The 20,150-nt window shown below is 36.9% G+C and overlaps 1 protein-coding gene across 3 annotated transcripts in view; it reads right to left on the bottom strand.

The window, feature by feature from the left end:
- Positions 1 to 2,281: 2,281 nt before the first annotated feature.
- Positions 2,282 to 20,150, bottom strand: part of LOC129902152 (protein GIGANTEA-like) — a 33,636-nt gene continuing 15,767 nt past the window's right edge. For 2 of the 3 annotated variants that reach the window (XM_055977216.1, XM_055977218.1), the window contains exons 8-15: positions 16,151 to 16,391; positions 15,924 to 16,074; positions 7,101 to 7,310; positions 5,444 to 6,976; positions 3,869 to 3,943; positions 3,303 to 3,521; positions 3,023 to 3,115; positions 2,282 to 2,935 (exon numbers count right to left, since the gene is read on the bottom strand). In XM_055977216.1, the coding sequence (XP_055833191.1) occupies positions 2,636 to 2,935; positions 3,023 to 3,115; positions 3,303 to 3,521; positions 3,869 to 3,943; positions 5,444 to 6,976; positions 7,101 to 7,310; positions 15,924 to 16,074; positions 16,151 to 16,391 (2,822 nt within the window). In that variant the 3' untranslated portion in view covers positions 2,282 to 2,635. The remainder of the gene's footprint in view (positions 2,936 to 3,022; positions 3,116 to 3,302; positions 3,522 to 3,868; positions 3,944 to 5,443; positions 6,977 to 7,100; positions 7,311 to 15,923; positions 16,075 to 16,150; positions 16,392 to 20,150) is intronic. The other variant, XM_055977219.1, reaches the window with a different exon arrangement.

Genomic DNA, 20,150 nt, shown 5'->3' with positions numbered 1-20,150 from the left:
AAATTTTTCAAAATGTATGATCGTTGTAATTGGTTTATAATTAAAATTTGACTGTATAACCATAAAAAATAATTTAAAATTTGATGATTTAAAAGTATGTTGTGCGTACATTCTCAATAGTTCACATATCATCATATCTTCGTCAAAAATCACATCACACTATTAAACAAGTTAGAGTGTACACACATCACCGGTAATTAGTTGAGGTGTATTTTACTAATTATTAAGTAATAGTCCAGCTCAATAATTTAAGTATGAAACTAAAAAAAAATGAGATAATTTAAATGTGTTTTGATCCGTAATTCTATTAATAATATAAAAAGTTAATGCATATAGTTTTTTTTTTTTACGCTGGGTATCTCTCACCTAATCATGCACTCACACATTCTATTCTATTTAGATCTGAGAATGGAATGGTGTAGTTAGTGTAATTCGAGGGGAGTTCTCGTGTTGTTGATTAAAGGGAAGCATCAGTGATAATACAATTGCTTGGTAGTTGGTATTATCTTGATTTCCTGATTAGACAAAACGTAAACGAGGAGTGAAATCATGAAATTCAGAATTTGTGCAAAGTGACAACTTAATATTGCTATATTTTAGTCGATGATTTTTCGAAAACAACCTTTCTATCTCTCATGAGGTAGTGATAAGCTACACTCTATCTTCTCCATACCCCACTTGTGGTATGCTGTTGTTGTTGTATATTAATTTTCTCATATATATAAGTCAATCGATCACTACGCAATAATATCCTCTTTTGATATTAGTTTTAACTTTTAGTGTAATCTTTTGTGTTGCATATTTTAGAATTTGATGGAATTTTTTTAATATTTATGATTAGTTCTTTTTTTCGCTATCTTCATCAAATCTAAGAAACATAAATTGTTAAATACTTGTCGAAAAGTAAAAATGTTAACTTTTGACTAAAAGATCAAAATTATTTAGTGCATATTTAAGAAATTATTTTGAACCAATCCTCAAAATGAAACAAAATTGTTCAGTGCACTTAGTAAATCACGTTTATCAAATGCATTTTATGAGTAAGCTTCTCGCCATGAAATTTCCAAGCTGAATGGGATTTATTTCCTACTAATAAATTGACCCATTATTTTGGATAATATTTTTTTCTTTATCCCCACTTTTCTCCCCCTTGATTTATTAGTCTTTAATTTAACTCCTTCTAAAGAAAAACATATATACTGTAAATAGTACTACTTTCATATATACACGGAAACACTATATCATATTCAATAATTATATATATAATATATAGGGAATGTCTTAGAACATTTCTTTTTAAAATTTCCAAAATGTATGATCATAACTTGTACAATATATTGTTTGTTTATAATTAAAATTTGATTGTATACCTATAAAAGATTAATTTAAAATTTGATGATTTAAAAGTATTGACAATGTAAAGACACTAGTATAGGATAATAGTCCATGTTGTGCACGTGCTCAATAATACTATTATAAATATTAAAATTTTTTGCATTGTTAATATCATGATTTATCATGTACTCTATCGTTCATGACTTTTATTTGTCCCAAAACTGGTAGGGAATGGAATGTTTCTTGTTTTTTTATTTTTTTTCATCTCAGTCGTTCTACTAAAGTAGCTTTGTTCTTTATATTACTCAACCTCTGTCTCATCTTTTTGTTTGTGTGCAGTATGTATATGCACCAAAAATGCCCTTTGAATCTTGTGGTCCATATCAAATAAGGAAGGATAAAATGAGAATGTTGGAATGAAGGAATTAATTTTACTATATATAAAAATTAATATTCTCTTAAGCAGGTTAAAAAGGAATATTGGAAGACATATGAATTGAAAAGAGTGTTTGGTTTGTGCCTCTCGTATCCGCTTAATTTTTGGTGTATGTCTCCTCCATCATTGCTTCATTTTTTTCATTTTCATATCCAAGTCCACACTAGTCTATGTATGACTTACCATTTTTACATGTGAATTATCTCTTCTTCAGTAAGGATGAGGTCTATTTTACTATATGGTTGGTTACATCTTATCAAGGATGATCATTTTAAAGAGTAAAACAAAATAACAAGTTAAGGCAAACTCTAAAATAAACTATTTTCTTATTGGTACCATAGGCATATTCACCATATAAAGGGCAATCCGGTGCACTAAAGCTCCCGTTATACGCAGGGTCCGGGGAAGGGCCCGACCACAAGAGTCTATTGTACACAACCTTACCTTGCATTTCTGCTAGAGGCTATTTGGTCAAAATTGGAAAGAAAAAAAGACCATCAACAAACTTGCTGAAAATAAATCAGACATGCTTATTACAAGGAGGTGACTTAGAGCCACCTTTTTGTTGGTCTTGGTCACACTGAATATTAATACATCCTATTTTCACAATCATGTTCATATTCAGGTGTACATCAAACATAAACTGAACCAAAAGAAGAAAAGAAAATACAACAAGGACTACCTATATTTCCATGATCATGGATGTGCCAAAGGATACTGATCTCATTTCCTGACTCTAACTAAAAGCTCATTCTCCTTTCTCCATCCTCATGCCAATAAATAGTCACTTTCTAATCTTGTGAATTTCATGTGGCAAATCATGGGAAGAAAACTAATATACTGCCCCCATTATATAATGTTAGATCAAATGGATATAGCACACCCTAATTCATTAGCAGCCATATCAAGAAACTGTGTACACATTCCATTTTCAATTCTGCTGTTAGCTTCCCACGTCAAACACTTTTCAATATCCCTTTGCCAGTTAATAGTGCCAATGTTTAAATACTTATAAGCAGGACCATGGACACCATTTACATCTGCTCGTTTAGTTCTAGTTTTTATTGAACCAGTATGCATAATGGCACGGAGAAGTGATGTGCTGAGAGCACGTACGAGAGCACTTGGATGAGAAATACAACGAACTGTGGCCGGTAAGCGGCACTGCAATGTATTAACAAGAAGTATATATCATCTTAAAGTGATAAAAGAAAAGTTTCACTTCCTTTTACTTAGGTAAAGAGATATTACCTTCAACAAGTTTGACAGGCCATCAACAATTGCTGATCCAGATTCTCCCCACTCAACCACTGGTTGTACAGCTCTAGCAGTCACTTCCAGGAGCTGCTCAGACAATGTTCAATTGCAAACAAACAATTTTATTAAAATTGAAAAAGAAATAGAATATGATCTATCAATTGCCATTCAGACACATCATATTACTCGGAACTCCAGAGCATACAGAAAGTCCTAGCTTAATAAATCAAAGATTTACTTCTATGAGAAATGGTTTAACTGAAGTTGTTATTACCTCCAGCTGTGGCAAGGTGCATGCTTCTCCATCTACAAGCATCCCATCTGTGGCCCGTAAAAGGAGGTCTGGTGCGCTAGCAAGAATTACCAAAGATTCTGGTGTATCATGGTTCCTCATTACTTCTGCAATCAATTTCACAATTCGTTGGTTTATCCTCCACATCTTCTGACCATGATCATCATCTTTGGCAATCCATGGTTGCAATTCCTTGTCCGCCTGACAAGTAAACAAAGCAAGGAAAGTGATTACACAGATATGGTGATGAAGATCCAAATGACTAGGCGCAAAGTTACAAGATGATTAAAGATGGAAGTCAAAAAAGCTTCACGAGGCAGACAAGTACCCCATACCACAAAACATCTAAAATGTAATTTTTTATAAACATGCGGCCACAAATTATTATGGACAGAATTGCTGAAATTGAGCTTAGAATCATCTGTTTGAAAAAAATAAATCATAATCTCTCTCTTTTTTTTCTAGAGAAATAGTGAAGAATAAAATGTTATCTTTCAAGAAAAAAAATGTTCATATTCAGGTTATCATCAAATTCCAAAAAGCGAAACCTGGACCTGAAGAACAATGGCTGCTGCAGCTTTTGCAGGCAATGCTGATACAACGTTGCATAGCGCGTCAACGACCTGTAAAACATGTAAAAGCTAATAAGCGTCTAATATTTTAAAAGGAAGTGGTGCAAAAGCTGCTTTTTGGTTGTGAAGAAATGGATTTTGAGACTACTCAACCCCAAAAGCTAGTTCATACGGGGAGGATTGCCCAAAGACCATATAAGGAAATCACAACCTATTTCCTCAATAGGACTTAACACCCCTCCTAGCACATGACTGAAACAACTAGATCATGGATAACATAACACGGAGGCCCAACATTTAAGAAACACAACAATAGGGATCGATGGTTTGGCTCTGAAACCATGTGAAGAAATAAACCTAGGGCCTAACTCAACCCCAAAAGCCAATTTACGAGGAGAGGATTTCCCAAAACCATATAACGAGACTACAACTCGTTCCCTCACCAATCTGAAGACCGGGGTAAAAGCTGATAAGTATCTTATGTTTTTTATGGTAATCCTGCAAAAGCTTCATGTTAGTAAAAGCTAATTAAGTATCTTATGCTTTTTAAGGTACTACTGCCAAGTAGCTGCAAATATGCTTGCATAACACATGACACCATATAGAACGGACGAATTTCGATGTGCAGCAGGTGTTTCTTTTGTGAAAATGCTGTGAAAACAACTACCACCTAATACTACACTGTGATTTGACCTGACTTCATTTTTTGTGTGTTTTGGGGTGCAATGGGTGATGCCAAAGGATATTAGAGCTTAATCTCATGCCAGCAGAGACAAAGGACTGGAAGACCATCCCATTGTGCAACCAGTAGACTATTTGGCTAGAAAGAAATAAGGGATGCTTTGAAGAGAAGAAACAATAACTTTCTTTCGTAAAGTACAAGAGCATACAGAGGTTATGTATCTGGTGTAAGGAACATAGAATGGAAGATTTGAACCATTTTTTTGATGGTTTTGGACTCTACGAAGATCTGATGTAATGGAGTCTTTGTAATACCTTTTTGTACTCCCTAAAGTACCTTGTTGGTACTTGATTTAATAAAATTACCTTTTTTCCATTAAAAGAAAGAACTCCTCAAAGCATTAACAAGTTATAAGGGAGGTAAAGTTGCAATTGCCTGTCAAAATTGTTCAATTTTTCAGCCAAAAGAATTGAGTATTAGCAAATAGAATCTCTTCATATCAAGAAAGCTCTATGCAGAAAGGGATCAGGGGGAGGAAAAGAATGCAGCATTGAAAGTTGAAACGCATGAAGAAGGAAAGTCAAACATATTTTCCGAACTTTAAAGGTTAGTGATCTCCTTAAATTTCAGAACTGGTGGTTGCCTATATTTTAAATGTCACACGGTCTTCAATTCTTTGATGCCAAAACTATGGACCAACCAACAATTTGAAACTTCAAGCGAGAATGTCCATGGGATGGTCAAGTTCAAAAAACGCCATATAACAAGCTCTAGCATTGCAGTAACCATATATATGCTTTCAGATGTACATTATTTTATTTCAAAGTAAACACTCTACAATTAATATTATGAAGTAATGTGGTGGATACCTGTCTCCAACCCTGCTGAGCGGAAGTACTTTCTGCACTTGGTTGCGTTTCAGGTGATGCAATTAACTTGTGCCACAGCAATGAGACAACAGAAAAACATAATTCCTGTTTCTCCGCGAGTACCGACTTTATAAGATCTTGAGCATTGCAATTGAATCCTATATGCCTGTCCATTGTCAGAAAGTTGGCCAAATCTGAAGCATCTAAAGGGAAACTTGCGATCCCTTTACCACTGGTGCAATGTGCAATCTCGCTTGAGGGTAAAGCCTTTTCACTCATAGTTAAAGTTTTACAATCAGTTGAGTGTTTGCACTCGAGCAACGATGACTGTTTTGCAGTTAAGCAGATGCAATTGCTATATTTATTATGTTTTCTCCCATTCAAGCACGAGCTTCTTTTCTTAAGAGCAGGAACAGGTATTAGGTGTGCTTCCAATGGTTCGGCCTTGTCGACAATTGATGCAAGAGCTTTGCTATGAATATCGATGAGGTTATACAGTGAAGATGCTCTGGAGAAAATTTCATTATCCCACTTACACCGTATTAAGACCGAAAGAGCATGCATGCAAGCCTTGGAGCGTCTAAACAGATCAGAAATATGAGCAGCTACCATAGCTGCAGCAACTATCTCATTTGAGCTGTAGCTCCATGAAGTTCCAATAGATGATGGTTTCAGAGAGAAAAGAGCCTCCAGAATTGTCAATATCCTCCGAGTGTGACAGACAGCAGAATGAATCCCACTTTTTAACTCCATAGACGAATCATTTGCATGCTTTGCAGTATCCAGGATGGATTTTGGATCCGAATAATTACTCCCTCTTGAAAGCAAAGGAAAGAGTTGAAGTTCACATGAAAGAGCACAGACAGCAGCAAGAACATAAGAATCAAACGCTGAAACAGGCCCTTGTTTTTTCACTTTCTTGGTTCCTTTTTCTTTCTGCTTTCCAGAGGCTTCCAGCGAGTCTGAACCCATTTCACTAGGTTGGTGAGAATCTTCACCTACAGGCCTTCTGCTCCCATTTGTTTTTGCTTCATGAGTGACGCATACAGTTAACACAACAAAAAGAAGCCGAGAAGCAAGCTCTACAGAAGCGCACGACTCCAAGAACAATGAATGAACCATTGTTCGCAATTCTGCCACAGCAAGGTTTTTGGAGGCAGATCCAAAGATGTATCTGTTTCTTCTGATTTCCTCTCTGGAGGACTCAGATGGGAACGTTCTCTGTAGAATTGCTTCCACTGTGGCCACAAATATTTTCATGAGACAAGTTTCGGATGGACTCCCACGTGGTAGATACTCAAGAACCTTTAGTAGTGGTATAAACAGGTTCCATGATAAAACAGGTGGTTGCAGCGGGGTGGCAACTATAATTTCAGGTAGATCAACAGCTGATGAACTCAAAGGAATCAAACCATAAGCAGCTTCCCATATGGTACATATTCTCCATTCAACCTCAGGGCCATGTGCACAAAGCATTGATGCAATCCCTTGCGCAGTGGCTTCAACTGTGGCTTCTGCTAAAGGCACTTGTCTCTGAAAAACATTTCATGATTGATAGTCACTATCAAAAACAGCTACTTGATAAATTTGGAAGAATTCTGCAGAAAGTCCAGATATAACGCAAACATAGCATTCAATTTTCAAACCATGGATATACCTGCTTTTTATTGCATGTAATAGAGTCACCCAGTGGTTCGTGTGGAACTTCAATTCCTTCAACTTGCCTTAATGGAGGAAAGAGCAGAGCAGGTTGTGAAAGTACTCGGAAAAGTAAAGCAGCTGCAGCATCCGCAGCAATGCCTGCTCTCATGGACATGGCAATTCCAATTGCACGCAAGAAATGCAAATGCATCCAATTCCTAGGAAGCTTCAGCAATACATAGAAGGTAAGAAATGCTACATGTAAATTGAAAAATACTACAATTAAGACAAGACAAATTCAATTAGTAGAGTATTAAAGCAGGTATACTAGGATTTGATGGTAAAGTTGCTGCCATGTGACCAGGAGGTCACGGGTTCAAGCCTGGAAACAGCCTCTGGCAGAAATGCAAGGTAAGGCTGCGTACAATAGACCCTTGTGGTCGGGCCCTTCCCCGGACCCTGCGCATAGCGGGAGCTTTAGTGCACCGGGCTGCCCTTTTTTTTGTGGTTTATATGAAGCATCTAAAGAGTGTAGGAATACTATGCAACGACTCGGGGAAATGAAAGCATGTAAACAATATCATGTAATGTCTACACTTCATGGTACAGCCCACATTATGGAATGTAGGATTAAGGGATGTGACATAATTTTATCACAAAAGTGGAGTCTGTTTAGTATACCTAGGAGGCTAAGACCATCCTACATGGCAAGGACCATAAGAAATTATGGTAGAAGAAAAGTCTGTCATATGATGGATATAAGGCTATGCACCTTGAAAACAGACTTGATATTCGACCAGTAAATAAAACAATACAATATTTCTAATCCTCCAGGTTCAACATTCAAATCTCAAATAATTCATGGCACTATTTAATTAGAGAAAATGACAAAAATGGTCCCTTATGTTGGGGAGTAGATTTAAAATCTTCCATAAAGTATGGTCTGGACAGTTCTGGTCCTTTAAGTTTGCCTCAATCAATTTTTTAACAAACTTTGTCAGTTAGATTTGACAGGAACTGTAGGAAAAAAGAATTTAGCGGGAACTCACATATGGAGGTACATTTTTTGCAGTTTTTGCTATTTTTGATCTCTTTCTAGAGTTTGGTGCAGTTTTTCGATGTAATTTCTGCTATTTTTGGTCCATCTTTTGGTGTCTAGTATAGTGTTTTGTGTTTTAGTTTCTAGGATATAAAGAGACTTTCTTAGTGCTTTTGATTATATCTATTTTTTCACAGTCCCCATCAAATCTAATAGACAGAGTTCGTTAAATATTTACGGAGACTAAAAGTGTTTACTTTGGGCAAACTTAGAGGACCAAAACTGTTCAGAGCATACTTTAGGACTATTTTGAACCTACTCCCTGTTGGGGAAACACGGGTAATATTGCATGTAAAACTTTGGCATTGAGTGATGTATTGCATGTTCCTAATATCCAAATCAATTTATGTTAGATTTCTCAGAAAAAATTATCCAATCAATTTGATTTTTGTGGGATTATTAGGAAAAGTTGGAGTGGAGGTTTCTTTTGAAGATAATGAAGTCATATTGATCAAAAATAATATTTTTGTAGGCAATGGATTTTGTAACCATGACTTATTTGTGCTTAATATTTATGATGATTTCAGTAAAAATGCATTTGCATCTGCTTGCATGATTGAGTCTATTTCTTTATGGCATGCATGCTAGATAAGGACATGTTAATGCCTCTTATATAAAGAACATGCAATCCCTTGGTTTGATAGTTGGTTGTATTACATCTCATAGCTTTGTGGCCAAGAATAAATTCTCTTCTTGTAACAAGGCCTTTACGTGATCACCTTAGGCACTTCATGCCTTCACGTGAAGTGACCATGTAGTCATATGGGCTTCACACATATTTTCCTTTTCTACTTCAATCTCATCTTTGATGCTACTATAAAAGGGATCAGAAGAGTTCTCAGAATGAGGTACAGAATGAAGCAACTTACTCAGTAGGCAAATTTTCATTTTCCCCGTCTTGCTGATTTTGTACTAATTATATTTTGTTGTTCCTATTCCTCTTATTGAGAAGGCTTGTTTAATCCCAGGGAAACATTTCACATAGTTGAAATAGTTTCTTAGGACAATGCCTAGCAAGACTCAAGCATTGTTCATACTCACTTATTGTTACAAAATGTACATAGTCCTATCTACTCATAATATTCATAGCATTATCATAGAGATATTTAGGGATCTTTTCTAATTTTGTTTCCTTAAATAGATTTACTTGTACACCTACAAATAGCTCTTATTTTTGTAATAATACTACAAGGAAATTGATCTATTGGCTCAGTATTTCACATGGTATCAGAGCAGGTTATCCTGCTTTGTACCTGAAGTTTAGTTGCTGCCACCAACCTAGGGAGAAGAGTGTGAGACTCACGCGTCGGCGGAGCTGCCGGAGACATTGCAGTTCTTGAAGTGAGTGGATCTATCTTGCTCTCGTGTTTTTTGTTACGACGTCGGCTTGACATTTTTGGACGATTTGTGGTGGTCCTCTATCATCAGACCATATTTTGGAGAGGAGAATCCTTGAAATAGAATATGTGCACTCTCTTTGGTTAGGTTTGACACTTTTCTATTTATTGCTATTTACTCTTTCATTCTGGTTTATGGTTAGATGTTATCTGTGAAGTGCAACAGTGAGTTGAATGATTTCTCAATAATTTGTGAACATGGTATAGATTTAAAGGCTATTTGCTACCTGCTTATTTGGGAAATTGTTTTAGAGTGCAATTTCGAGTTTGGTTGTCAACCTGTTGATTCTACCTGCCCGTTAGCTACTGTTTGTCTTTCTTTTTGGGTATAGCATGACTTTCAAATATAGCCTACTTGGGATGTTCTATTGGTTTCAGCATAAATTTGTTCTGATACAACGAGCATTTTAGTTGGAAAAAAAATGAATGATCAGGCTGAAGGTGAGGTTGTTGCTGCTTCTAGTCCATTTTCCGACAAAATGGTTTTGATTTTGGGTAAGGAGTTTGCTAAATCTCTCAATATAAGAAATTATTGAAAGAATCCACTTCAGTCAATGTTTTTCCAAGTCAGATAAAGCATGTCTTATCATCTCTTCAAATTAATGGATGATTGATTTAGGTGCCACTAATCATATGACAGGCAATCCTCATATCTTTTCTAGTTTTCAACCAAACAAAGTACCCTCTCCAGTTACAGTAGCTGATAGATCAACTTGTAACAGTGTTGGATTTGGAACCATTAAACTTACCTACTCTATTACCCATCATCTGCATTAAGTCTACCAAAATTGGCTTTTAATCTGATTTCTATTAGTAAAGTTAATAGAGACCATTGTTATATGTCTTTCTTTCTTGATCATTGTTTGTTTCGTGATCTTATGACAAATCAGGTTATTGGTAAAGGACATGTGTCTGATGATCTCTATATCGTTGATGAATGGGATTCTTGATTTGTTGCCTGCTCAAGTATCGTGTCTCCTTTTGAAGCATGTCGATGGACAACCTTCTCTACCTCTATTGAAAAAGCTTTGTCCTCAGTTTTAGAATATTTCCTCATTGGAATGTGAGTCATGTAAATTTGCAAAACACCATCGTATCTCAGTAGGTCCAAGGATTAATAAGCGAGTTGAGCCTGCTTTTGAGTTAGTACATTCAGATGTTTGGGGACCATGTCCTATTATTTCTAAAACTGGGCATAAATATTTTGTCACTTTTGTGGATAATTTTTTTCGAATGACTTAGATTTACTTTATGAAGAGTCGATCTGAAGTGTTCACTCACTTTACTGCCTTCTGCACTGAAGTCAAAACTCAATTTAATGCCTTAGTACAGATTCCAAGAAGTGATAATGCTAAAGAATATATGTCAGAGTTATTTCGGTCTTACATGAGAAACCATGGTATTCTTCATCAGTCTTCATGTGTTAATACACCTTCTCAAAATAGAGTTGCTGAAAGAAAGAATAGGCATCTACTTGAGACAGCTCGGGCACTTTTGTGCCAATTGAAAGTCCCTAAACAAGTTTGGCTTATGTCTCTGCAGCTTATTTTCTGATCAATCGCATGTCGTCGACTGTGTTGGCAGGTAATATGCCTTATAGTGTTCTTTTTCCAAACAAATCACTATTTTCGGTGGAACCTAAGGTGTTTGAAAGCACATGTTATGTTCGAGATGTTCAACTTTTTGTTACCAAATTGGATCCAAAGGCATTAAAATGTGTTTTCTTGGGCTATTCTCGACTTTAGAAAGGGTATCGGTGTTACTCTGTTGAACTTGGCAAATACCTAGTTTCAACTGATATGGTATTTTCAGAGGCTACACCATACTTCTATGCACCTCCCATTTCTACACCTTCTCAAAATAGAGTTGCTGAAAGAAAGAATAGGCATCTACTTGAGACAGCTCGGGCACTTTTGTGCCAATTGAAAGTCCCTAAACAAGTTTGGCTTATGTCTCTGCAGCTTATTTTCTGATCAATCGCATGTCATCGACTGTGTTGGCAGGTAATATGCCTTATAGTGTTCTTTTTCCAAACAAATCACTATTTTCGGTGGAACCTAAGGTGTTTGAAAGCACATGTTATGTTCGAGATGTTCAACTTTTTGTTACCAAATTGGATCCAAAGGCATTAAAATGTGTTTTCTTGGGCTATTCTCGACTTTAGAAAGGGTATCGGTGTTACTCTGTTGAACTTGGCAAATACCTAGTTTCAACTGATATGGTATTTTCAGAGGCTACACCATACTTCTATGCACCTCCCATTTCTACAAGTCAGGTGGAGGAAGATGAGTGGTTAGTCTATCAAGTTACTTGTGCTGTAACATAACAATTAGATGATGTTGTTCTTCCATCTTCTAGTTTATTTATTGAGAATCAGACAACTATTATGCCTTCAGAACCTGCTTCATCTATTCCAGCAAGACCCCCAATTGTTCAAGTTTACTCGAGGAGGCAAGGTAATGATGATACTTGTCCAACATCAACTCTTTCATCAGTAGTTCCCTTTCCACTTGGTTCTTCAGGAAATCTTGACCTTCCTATTGCTCTTCGAAAAGGTACACGTCAGTGTAAATCCACATATTCCATTGCTAACTTTATTTCTTATGACCACTTATCTCCTGCATCTAGTTGTTTGATAAGCTCTCTAGACTCTTATCTCTATTCCCAAAATAGTGAAAGAAGCCTTGACTAATCCTGGATGGCATGATGCAACGCTTGAAGAGATACATGCTCTAAATGAAAATCACACTTGGGATTTGGTGGATTTACCCAAGGGAAAGAAAGCAGTAGGATGCAAATTGGTCTTCACAGTCAAAGTCAATCCTGATGGTTCTGTTGCAAGACTTAAGGCTAGACTTGTGGCTAAAGGCTATGCTCAGACTTATGGGGTAGATTATGCGGACACTTTCTCCCCTGTAGCTAAGCTCACCTATGTTCGTTTGTTTATTTCCTTGGCTGCTTCTCAACATTGGCCTTTACATCAGTCGGATATCAAGAATGTTTTCTTTCATGGCAATCTCCATGAAGAGGTGTATATGGAGCAACTGCCAGGGTTTGCTGCTGGGGGGAGTATGAAAAAGTTTGTCATATGAAAATATCTCTATATGGTCTAAAGCAGAGTCCTCGTGCCTGGTTTGGAAAATTTAGAGATTTAATTCAAGAATTTGGGTTGAGGAAAAGCAATTCTGACTACTCAGTCTTTTACAGACAATTAGTGACTGGTATTATTCTTCTAGTTGTCTATTTGACGATATTGTTATTACAGGAGATGATTGTACTGGAATTTTCTCTCTCTAAGCAGTTTTTACATGCCAAGTTCCATACCAAAGACTTGAGACAGCTGAAATACTTCTTGGGTGTAAAAGTAACTAGAAGCAAGAATGGGATTTTCTTATCTCAAAGAAAGTATGTACTTGACCTACTTGTAGAAACTGGAAAGTTGGGAGAAAAACCGTGTAGCACACCAATGGTTCCTAATGTACATCTTACTAAGGATGATGTTAATTCTTTTGATGATCCGGAAAAATACAGAAGGTTAGTTGGGAAATTGAACTACCTTAGCGTGACTTGTCCTGGTATTGCCTATGCAGTCAATATTGTCAGTCAATTCATGTATGTACCAACAGTAAACATTGGGCTGCCTTGGAACAAATTTTATGTTATTTGAAAGGAGCTCCTGGCATTGACATAGTACAGCGACCACAGACATACTCGTGTTGAATGTTTTGCAGATGCAGATTGGGCTGGATCAATAATTGATAAAAGATCAACTACTGGCTATTGCGTCTTTGTTGGTGGAAATCTAGTATCTTGGAGGAGTTAGAAACAAATTGTTATATCTCGATCTAGTGTAGAGTCCGAGTATAGAGTCATAGCTCAGTCCACATGCGAAATTCTATGGATACCACACCTTTTAGCTGAGGTTGGTTTGAATCCTTCTTTTCCAGCAAAACTTTGGTGTGATAATCAGGCTGCTCTACACATTACCTCAAATCCAATGTTTCATGAACGGACAAAACATACGTTAGAAGATTCAAGAGAACGTCATATCTACTGGCTATGTGAAGATGGGAGAGTAATTGGGTGATATATTCACGAAGGCTTTGAATGGAACTCGGGTGGAATATCTTTGTAACAAATTGGGCATGATTAAAATCTATGCTCCAACTTGAGGGGCAGTGTTACAAAATGTACAAAGAATCAGGGGAAGACATAGATCACCTACTCTTACATTGTTGGCTTCGTTAGAACAAGTTTTGCTGTGAAATAAATTCATTATTTTTAATTCAAACTATGTATGCATATAAAAAAAAAACTAAAATGCATTACATTTAATAAGATTACAGAGCTGACGGCATGGTTTGGTTTGTGGGTAATGCTGAGAACTGTGAAAGAAACAATGTTTAGCTGGGCTAGAAGAAGATGGAGGAGGAGGTGCAGGGCATGTAAAGTTGCACCTTTAGCACTGAGGTGGACCATATGAAGAGAGAGGAATAGAAGAGCTTTTGATGGAATAGAGAAAGATGTCGTACACTTGAGAAATAGCCTCTTTCCCTTATTTCCTTTTGGTGCACCCATGAAGTTACTTTTTGTACAGATAATTGAGTGGCTTTTGTAAGAAATCATGTATTTTTGTAAGATTTTCTACTTTCTGGTGTACTTTTTGTATACGTCTGGTGTACTTTTTGTATACAGGCCACTTAATGCTCTTTTGTTAATAATATTCTTATTTCATCAAAACTTATATGAGGAGGTTAGGAACAGAGGAAAAGCACTTTAGTGATGCAAGGAGATAAAACAATATTCTGAAAGGTTATGAAGGAAAAGATGGAGTATCATAAAGGATAGATAGGAAACTAGTTCACCCCACTTATTTTATTTTTCAGTCCCTACACCACTAGGTCGTGCATTTTTATGGAGAGAATAAAGAAGAATGCTGTAATAACTTTCTCCCTCACTGAGTATCCAAACCTGCAATTCCTTTTCGACTCTTGCCTTTATCTCATCAATTCTAGATTCTTCCTCAAGACCAGCTCATATCATGTACAGGCAAAAACAGACACGAGTTAGGTGAGCCAAGAGTGTTTACGCTATTGGGAAATAGAATAAAAGATCAACTAAGATGGTATTTATGCACTTCTTGCAAACCTAGAAAAATCATGAATCCTTTGCAGAATCAATTCAAAGCTAAAATTGTCTCCATAATTGTTATCGGAGTAAGTGAAGCTAAGAAAACTCTAGATTTTCTTTAAGTGTATAAACCTTCACTAAAATGGGTGACATGCATATAAGATAAATCAGCTAGAACTTATGATGTAAGACCACACGGTAAAGGACTAATCCCTTTCCTAGAAACTAGCTTAAAGGAAAAGAATAAGAGACAAATAAAAAGTTAAGTACCCTCTTGTTCATACTCAACTTGACTCTTTCTATCTTTTTTTCTTTTTTTTTTTTTTTTTTTTGGGGGGGGGGGGGGTAAGATTTTCATTGATAAGGCCAACTTGTCCATATACAAGAGATATACCAAAAAGGAGAGACCTACAAAATATGGTTTTCTCCAAAAGACACCCAATCCTCTATACAAACAGGAACTACATGGGTGCACCAAAAGAAAATAAGGGATCAGAGACTACTCCTCAATTCAGCAAAGCTCATCTCCACCCCTTCAAAAGCTCTCCTGTTTCTCTCTTTACAAAAGGCCCATACTAGAGCTAGAGGAGTAACATTCCACGTCTAGTGCCTGCTTCTCCTAGTTCCACTCTTCTAGCTGAACATCAACTCCTTCACGGATCTTGGCATTAACCAAGTGACGCAACCATGTAAACATAAACTCTTCCTTTTCTATCTTTCATATATCCTGCTTCAGATCGTAATATAGCTATGTTTTCCTCCACATGAAGGCCAAAACCCACCAAACTACCTTCTCCACTCCCCCAGCCCGTACCCCCCCCCCCTCCCCCCCCAAAAGAAAAAGATACAAAAGATAAAGGAAGTTGGCCAAGAATGGATCAACTAATGCCTAGGTAGATGAGACCTGAGACAATTTGTTGAAAACTAGCATTGTATATATACTGATGCTACAGCCATGGGACTCTCTGTCCAAATATATTCTAAATCAGAGTTATAGCATACTAGTTGTGGACAAGCTTTTATGCAAAGCATACTGTAAACAATTCAATTGTGTGCCCAACAGATTGTGACAGTTCAAAAGTATCAGCATGTTGTATATGGAAACCCCAAAAGAAAAGCTGGGAAAATGATAAAGATGAGACATTCAAATATATGTAGTTGGCCTCTACAAGAACTTGTTCAAACTACTTCAGTTGAAACTTTTATAACTTACCCGCAAGCCAGAAGCATAATCTTCAGCTGCTCGAAGAAGTTCCACTAGCTGAACAGCAGCATCAAGTGCATCTGGAGCCCAGGATGGTGGAGCTTCTAGAAGACCAAGAAGAAGCCTCTGGGTGGCACTTGGAGTAGCAATTGCATAGTATCTAATCCAGAAGCAGATGTTAAAAATCACTTTCCTTTCTTAAAAGCTCCAAAAAATAACCTAACCAATGCTCTTACCGATGGAACAATCGTGCATACGGCTCAAGTGCTGGTAGCCCTGCAACAAGATGCTCATCCATAGGTGTTGTAGGAGGTGGAAGCAGAAGAGCAGGGACGGCAGCTGCAGTCAAGGTAGCAGTCTCATAACGAGCAACTTCTTCATCACAAACACTTAAAATAACACCAGCACCATTGGCAACTGCCCACCTTGGAGTTGAAGGGATTAACTGAGGATGCTTTCCAGAGCCACGAGAAGAAGCTAAGATAAAATACTGAGTCAATAAAGTATATCACAATTCTAGAGTATGAATATTCTCTCAAAATACTATCTCATATTTCCACACAAAAGTAAATTTATTGGCGTAATAGGAAGGCCACAAAACAAAAGAAGAAAATGAAAAAAAAGAACACGGAAGTATTATCAAATAAATAAAACAACTCGCACTTCCTCCACTGCAAACTTTCATATATGTGAAGAGCTTAGATTTTCCACCAAGAAATCGGTAGCCCTCTTCTCTCTATGAGGTACCTAAAATCTTGTCACAAGGAGAAAGGAAGCCAGCATGGCTTGTGGTAAATTGGAAGGATATAATTTTTTTGTACACGCCCCATTATTCAAGTGAACTGTTTTAAATAGCTACAATGCGAACAGTCACACTCAAGTGTTATAAGGAGTTGTGTGTGAGTATTGAAGAATTCATTCATAAGGCACTTCTGTCATGCATTTTTTCAGTTCTCTCAGAATTCTCAAATGGTATCAGAACAAATCCAGAATCAGGTTCCACCTCTATTTTCTCTTCTATCTCGTATATTTGAGAGTACTTGTTTTATTCATGTAAGGCCCCGGGAGTTGGAAAGTCGGAAAACAAAGTTCAAAATGAAAATCTCAGATATTGCACCAGATGCTGACCACGAGCCTTCACGGGCCGTACTCAGCTTCACGGCTCGTGGAAAGGATCCGTGTAGGTGTCAAGGAACAGGGGAAGTAAGGGGAAGGGTCTACGGAGGGCTCTACGGCCCGTGGTGCGTATCACGAACCGTGAAGCCATCCGTGAACTTGACCCCCCAAGACCCCTAAGTCGGGTGAGGACCACGACCCGTGGTGAGCACCATGAGCCGTGGTGGCCTCCGTGGAAGCCACCTCTCCAACCCAGTCCAAGTTCTCAGTATCACGATCATCACCACGACCCGTGGTGAGCTTCACAGGCCGTGGTGGCCTTCCGTCCAGGAGCCCGTCCCGAATTTTAATGAGGGTTAGTTTGATCTTTTTCCATCTTTTCCCAACTTAACCCATTTCGTTTAGGGACGAAAATCAACCCCTTATCATACCCAATAGGATTTTTCCCTTTCATTAGCACTTGAAACTTTTGAGAGAAAAGATTGGAGAGAAGAAGAAGAGCTAGGGTTCGAGGTTTTCAGCCAAAGTCTTTGATTTTCTGCGAGCTAATCTTTGTTTCAGGTATGTAAGGCTAATCATAACATTGGATTGAGTTCATCCACACGCCATTCATCTAAATTCTATCATCAAGGAGTTGAATTGAGTTTTAGCCCTAGTTTCTTGATTCCGAATGAGTAATTTCTTCGTTCATTGAGTCCTATATAATTATGCATTGAGATTATTATTTGTTTCCACACCTTGAATTCTTGAGATTGTTGTTCATGGTTTCATTCACATGAACCCTAGTTGAGTTGATGATCATTATATTAACATGCATTTATTTTGAGTTGATGATAATGGTTTCCATGCATTAAACGAAGCACGATTTTAAACCGAGTCTATGCATATTTTATTGAGTTACAAAAGAGCATGAGTATTGAGTTTAAATGAGTTTGAGTATTCAGTTAAATGATTTGAGAAAGAGTTTTGACGAGATGTGAATGATCTTAAAACCATGTTTTAAATGAGAGAATTAATGATAGAGATGAGATTGAGTTTGATGAGAGTACAATGAGACTAGATGAGATGATTGAATAAGTTGACCTGATTGAGTCTTTGGGGGTAGTATTGAGCACCGATTTGGATAAGAGTAAATAACAACTCAAACCCCATAAACTACGTAGCCAGCATAAGATAGAGGCCATGTCTCTCTAGTTCCAAAAACAGGATTTTGATTGATTGTAGATCCATTGAGGTTGATCGTCCCTTTCCCTAACAAGGTATTAGACGGTTGCAGCAATGGCAGTGCAAAGCGTTGTATCATCACTCGCTCACAGGTAATGGTTATCGGTTAGAGAAACTCCCAAATGAGTACACATATGCTATCTCACTAGGTTGCATACCTTTAGATATGATTGTTGAGGCAATGTTTTTACTTTTAAAACTTGCATACTTTATTGGGTTGAGTATCTTTGAGTAAGTTCCTTTTTAGCAATTTTACATACTAGTACATTCCACGTACTGACGCCATTTGGCCTGCATCATTTTATGATGCAGATACACGTTATAAGAGATCCTTAACAAGCGCATCATTGAAGACCAGATTCCGTTTAGTTTTTGGTGAGACCTCCTTGCATTCGGAGGACTTCATTTTTAATTCTTTCATTCGTCGTTCTTTTGATAGACATTTGAGGTAGCCTTGTACCTGTCTTGGCACCTTTCTAGTATTGAGTTAGAGGTTTCATAGACAGAGACAGAGTCTGATTTAAGTTAGAATGGTTCTTTCAGAGTCTGGTTTTTTAAAAAAAAATCATTATTGAGTCTATGACGTTGGATTTCATTATATTTTGAGTGCTTTCAATCTATTATTTATCTATTTATGATGATGTTGAGTTGCCCACTCGAGTCTTTTTATCCTTAAGTTGAGTCTTCCGCAAAGTGATTGAATGAGTGATCAGACCAAGTGGTTTGCTTGGGACCAGCAATGGTCTCCGAGTGCCGGCCACGCTTAGGGTACCCTCTCGGGGCGTGACAATTCATCACCCTACCCCTGGATGATATAAAATAGCCCCTAGAGCTTTCAAGTGTGTTTCTTGATTACTTTCACGTTCAAAAGAGATATGTGGTGTTGTAGAAAATTTTAAAAAATAATAATTAATAATTAAAAAAGAAGTGGGTGGGGTTGTGGAGGGAGGGGGTATCTGGTGGTGAAGGAAAATTAGAAAAAAAATTAAAATTATAAAAAAGGGTCGAAAATACCCCTGAACTAAAGAGGAAGAGGGAGAGAAGTTGACGTGGCATCCATGTGGATATTTTTTCCATGTGTCACTCAACATCAGCTTTAACGGTCAACCGTTAAGTAGAAGGGTATTTGTGGTCTCTTTTGGTAACAACGAGGGTATATTTGATCCCAAAAATAGTTGAAGAGTATATTTGAGCTATTTAGAATAGTTCGAGGGTAATTTTGGTCCTTTTCCGTAAAATTTATCACATATGCCCCAATTATTTTTATAGATACAAAAAATAAATTACAACATCTCCGAAAAATAATTAGTTTTTTATTTTTTTCCGTACTGTTTTCTCTGTTTCATTCACACTTTTTTCCTCATATTCTTACACTAAAGAATAAAAGAAAAAATAAAATAAGAATAAGAAACTCAAATAATGATGATCAAAGAAGTTAAAAAAAATCATGTGTGAAAAGAATCATGTATACCCCTTAACATGAATTTTTTTAAAATTAAAAATCAAAAAAATAATTTTAATTTAATTTTTTCACTTTTATTAGATAAAAGGGTATATGTGAGCCACTTTTGTAACGGTAGGGACATATATGAGCCATTTTTGTAACGGTAGGGGTATATGTGAGCCACTTTTGTAACGAGGGTTATATCAGCTCTAAATGACAAAGTTGAGGGGTATATCAAGCCCTTTTCCCTTTTGTATTTAGTTCACGTTATACTCTAGTCTATGTGTTTATTACTATTTAGTGATCTAATGTTGATTTAACATTATACAATAGCATAGACAGTGATCAAGATGGTATTGCTAACTTGAAAGGAGGAACCATCAGAAACTGACATTTCATAATATAGAAATTCTCCCCACATTCTTGAGGAGGAACCATGAATGATTTTAAAC

Source organism: Solanum dulcamara, chromosome 9 (assembly GCF_947179165.1).
Source record: "Solanum dulcamara chromosome 9, daSolDulc1.2, whole genome shotgun sequence".
In the NCBI taxonomy this organism is placed as follows: Eukaryota; Viridiplantae; Streptophyta; class Magnoliopsida; order Solanales; family Solanaceae; genus Solanum; species Solanum dulcamara.
Note: the sequence above shows the minus strand (reverse complement) of the source record. Positions and strands in the feature narration are given on the sequence as shown.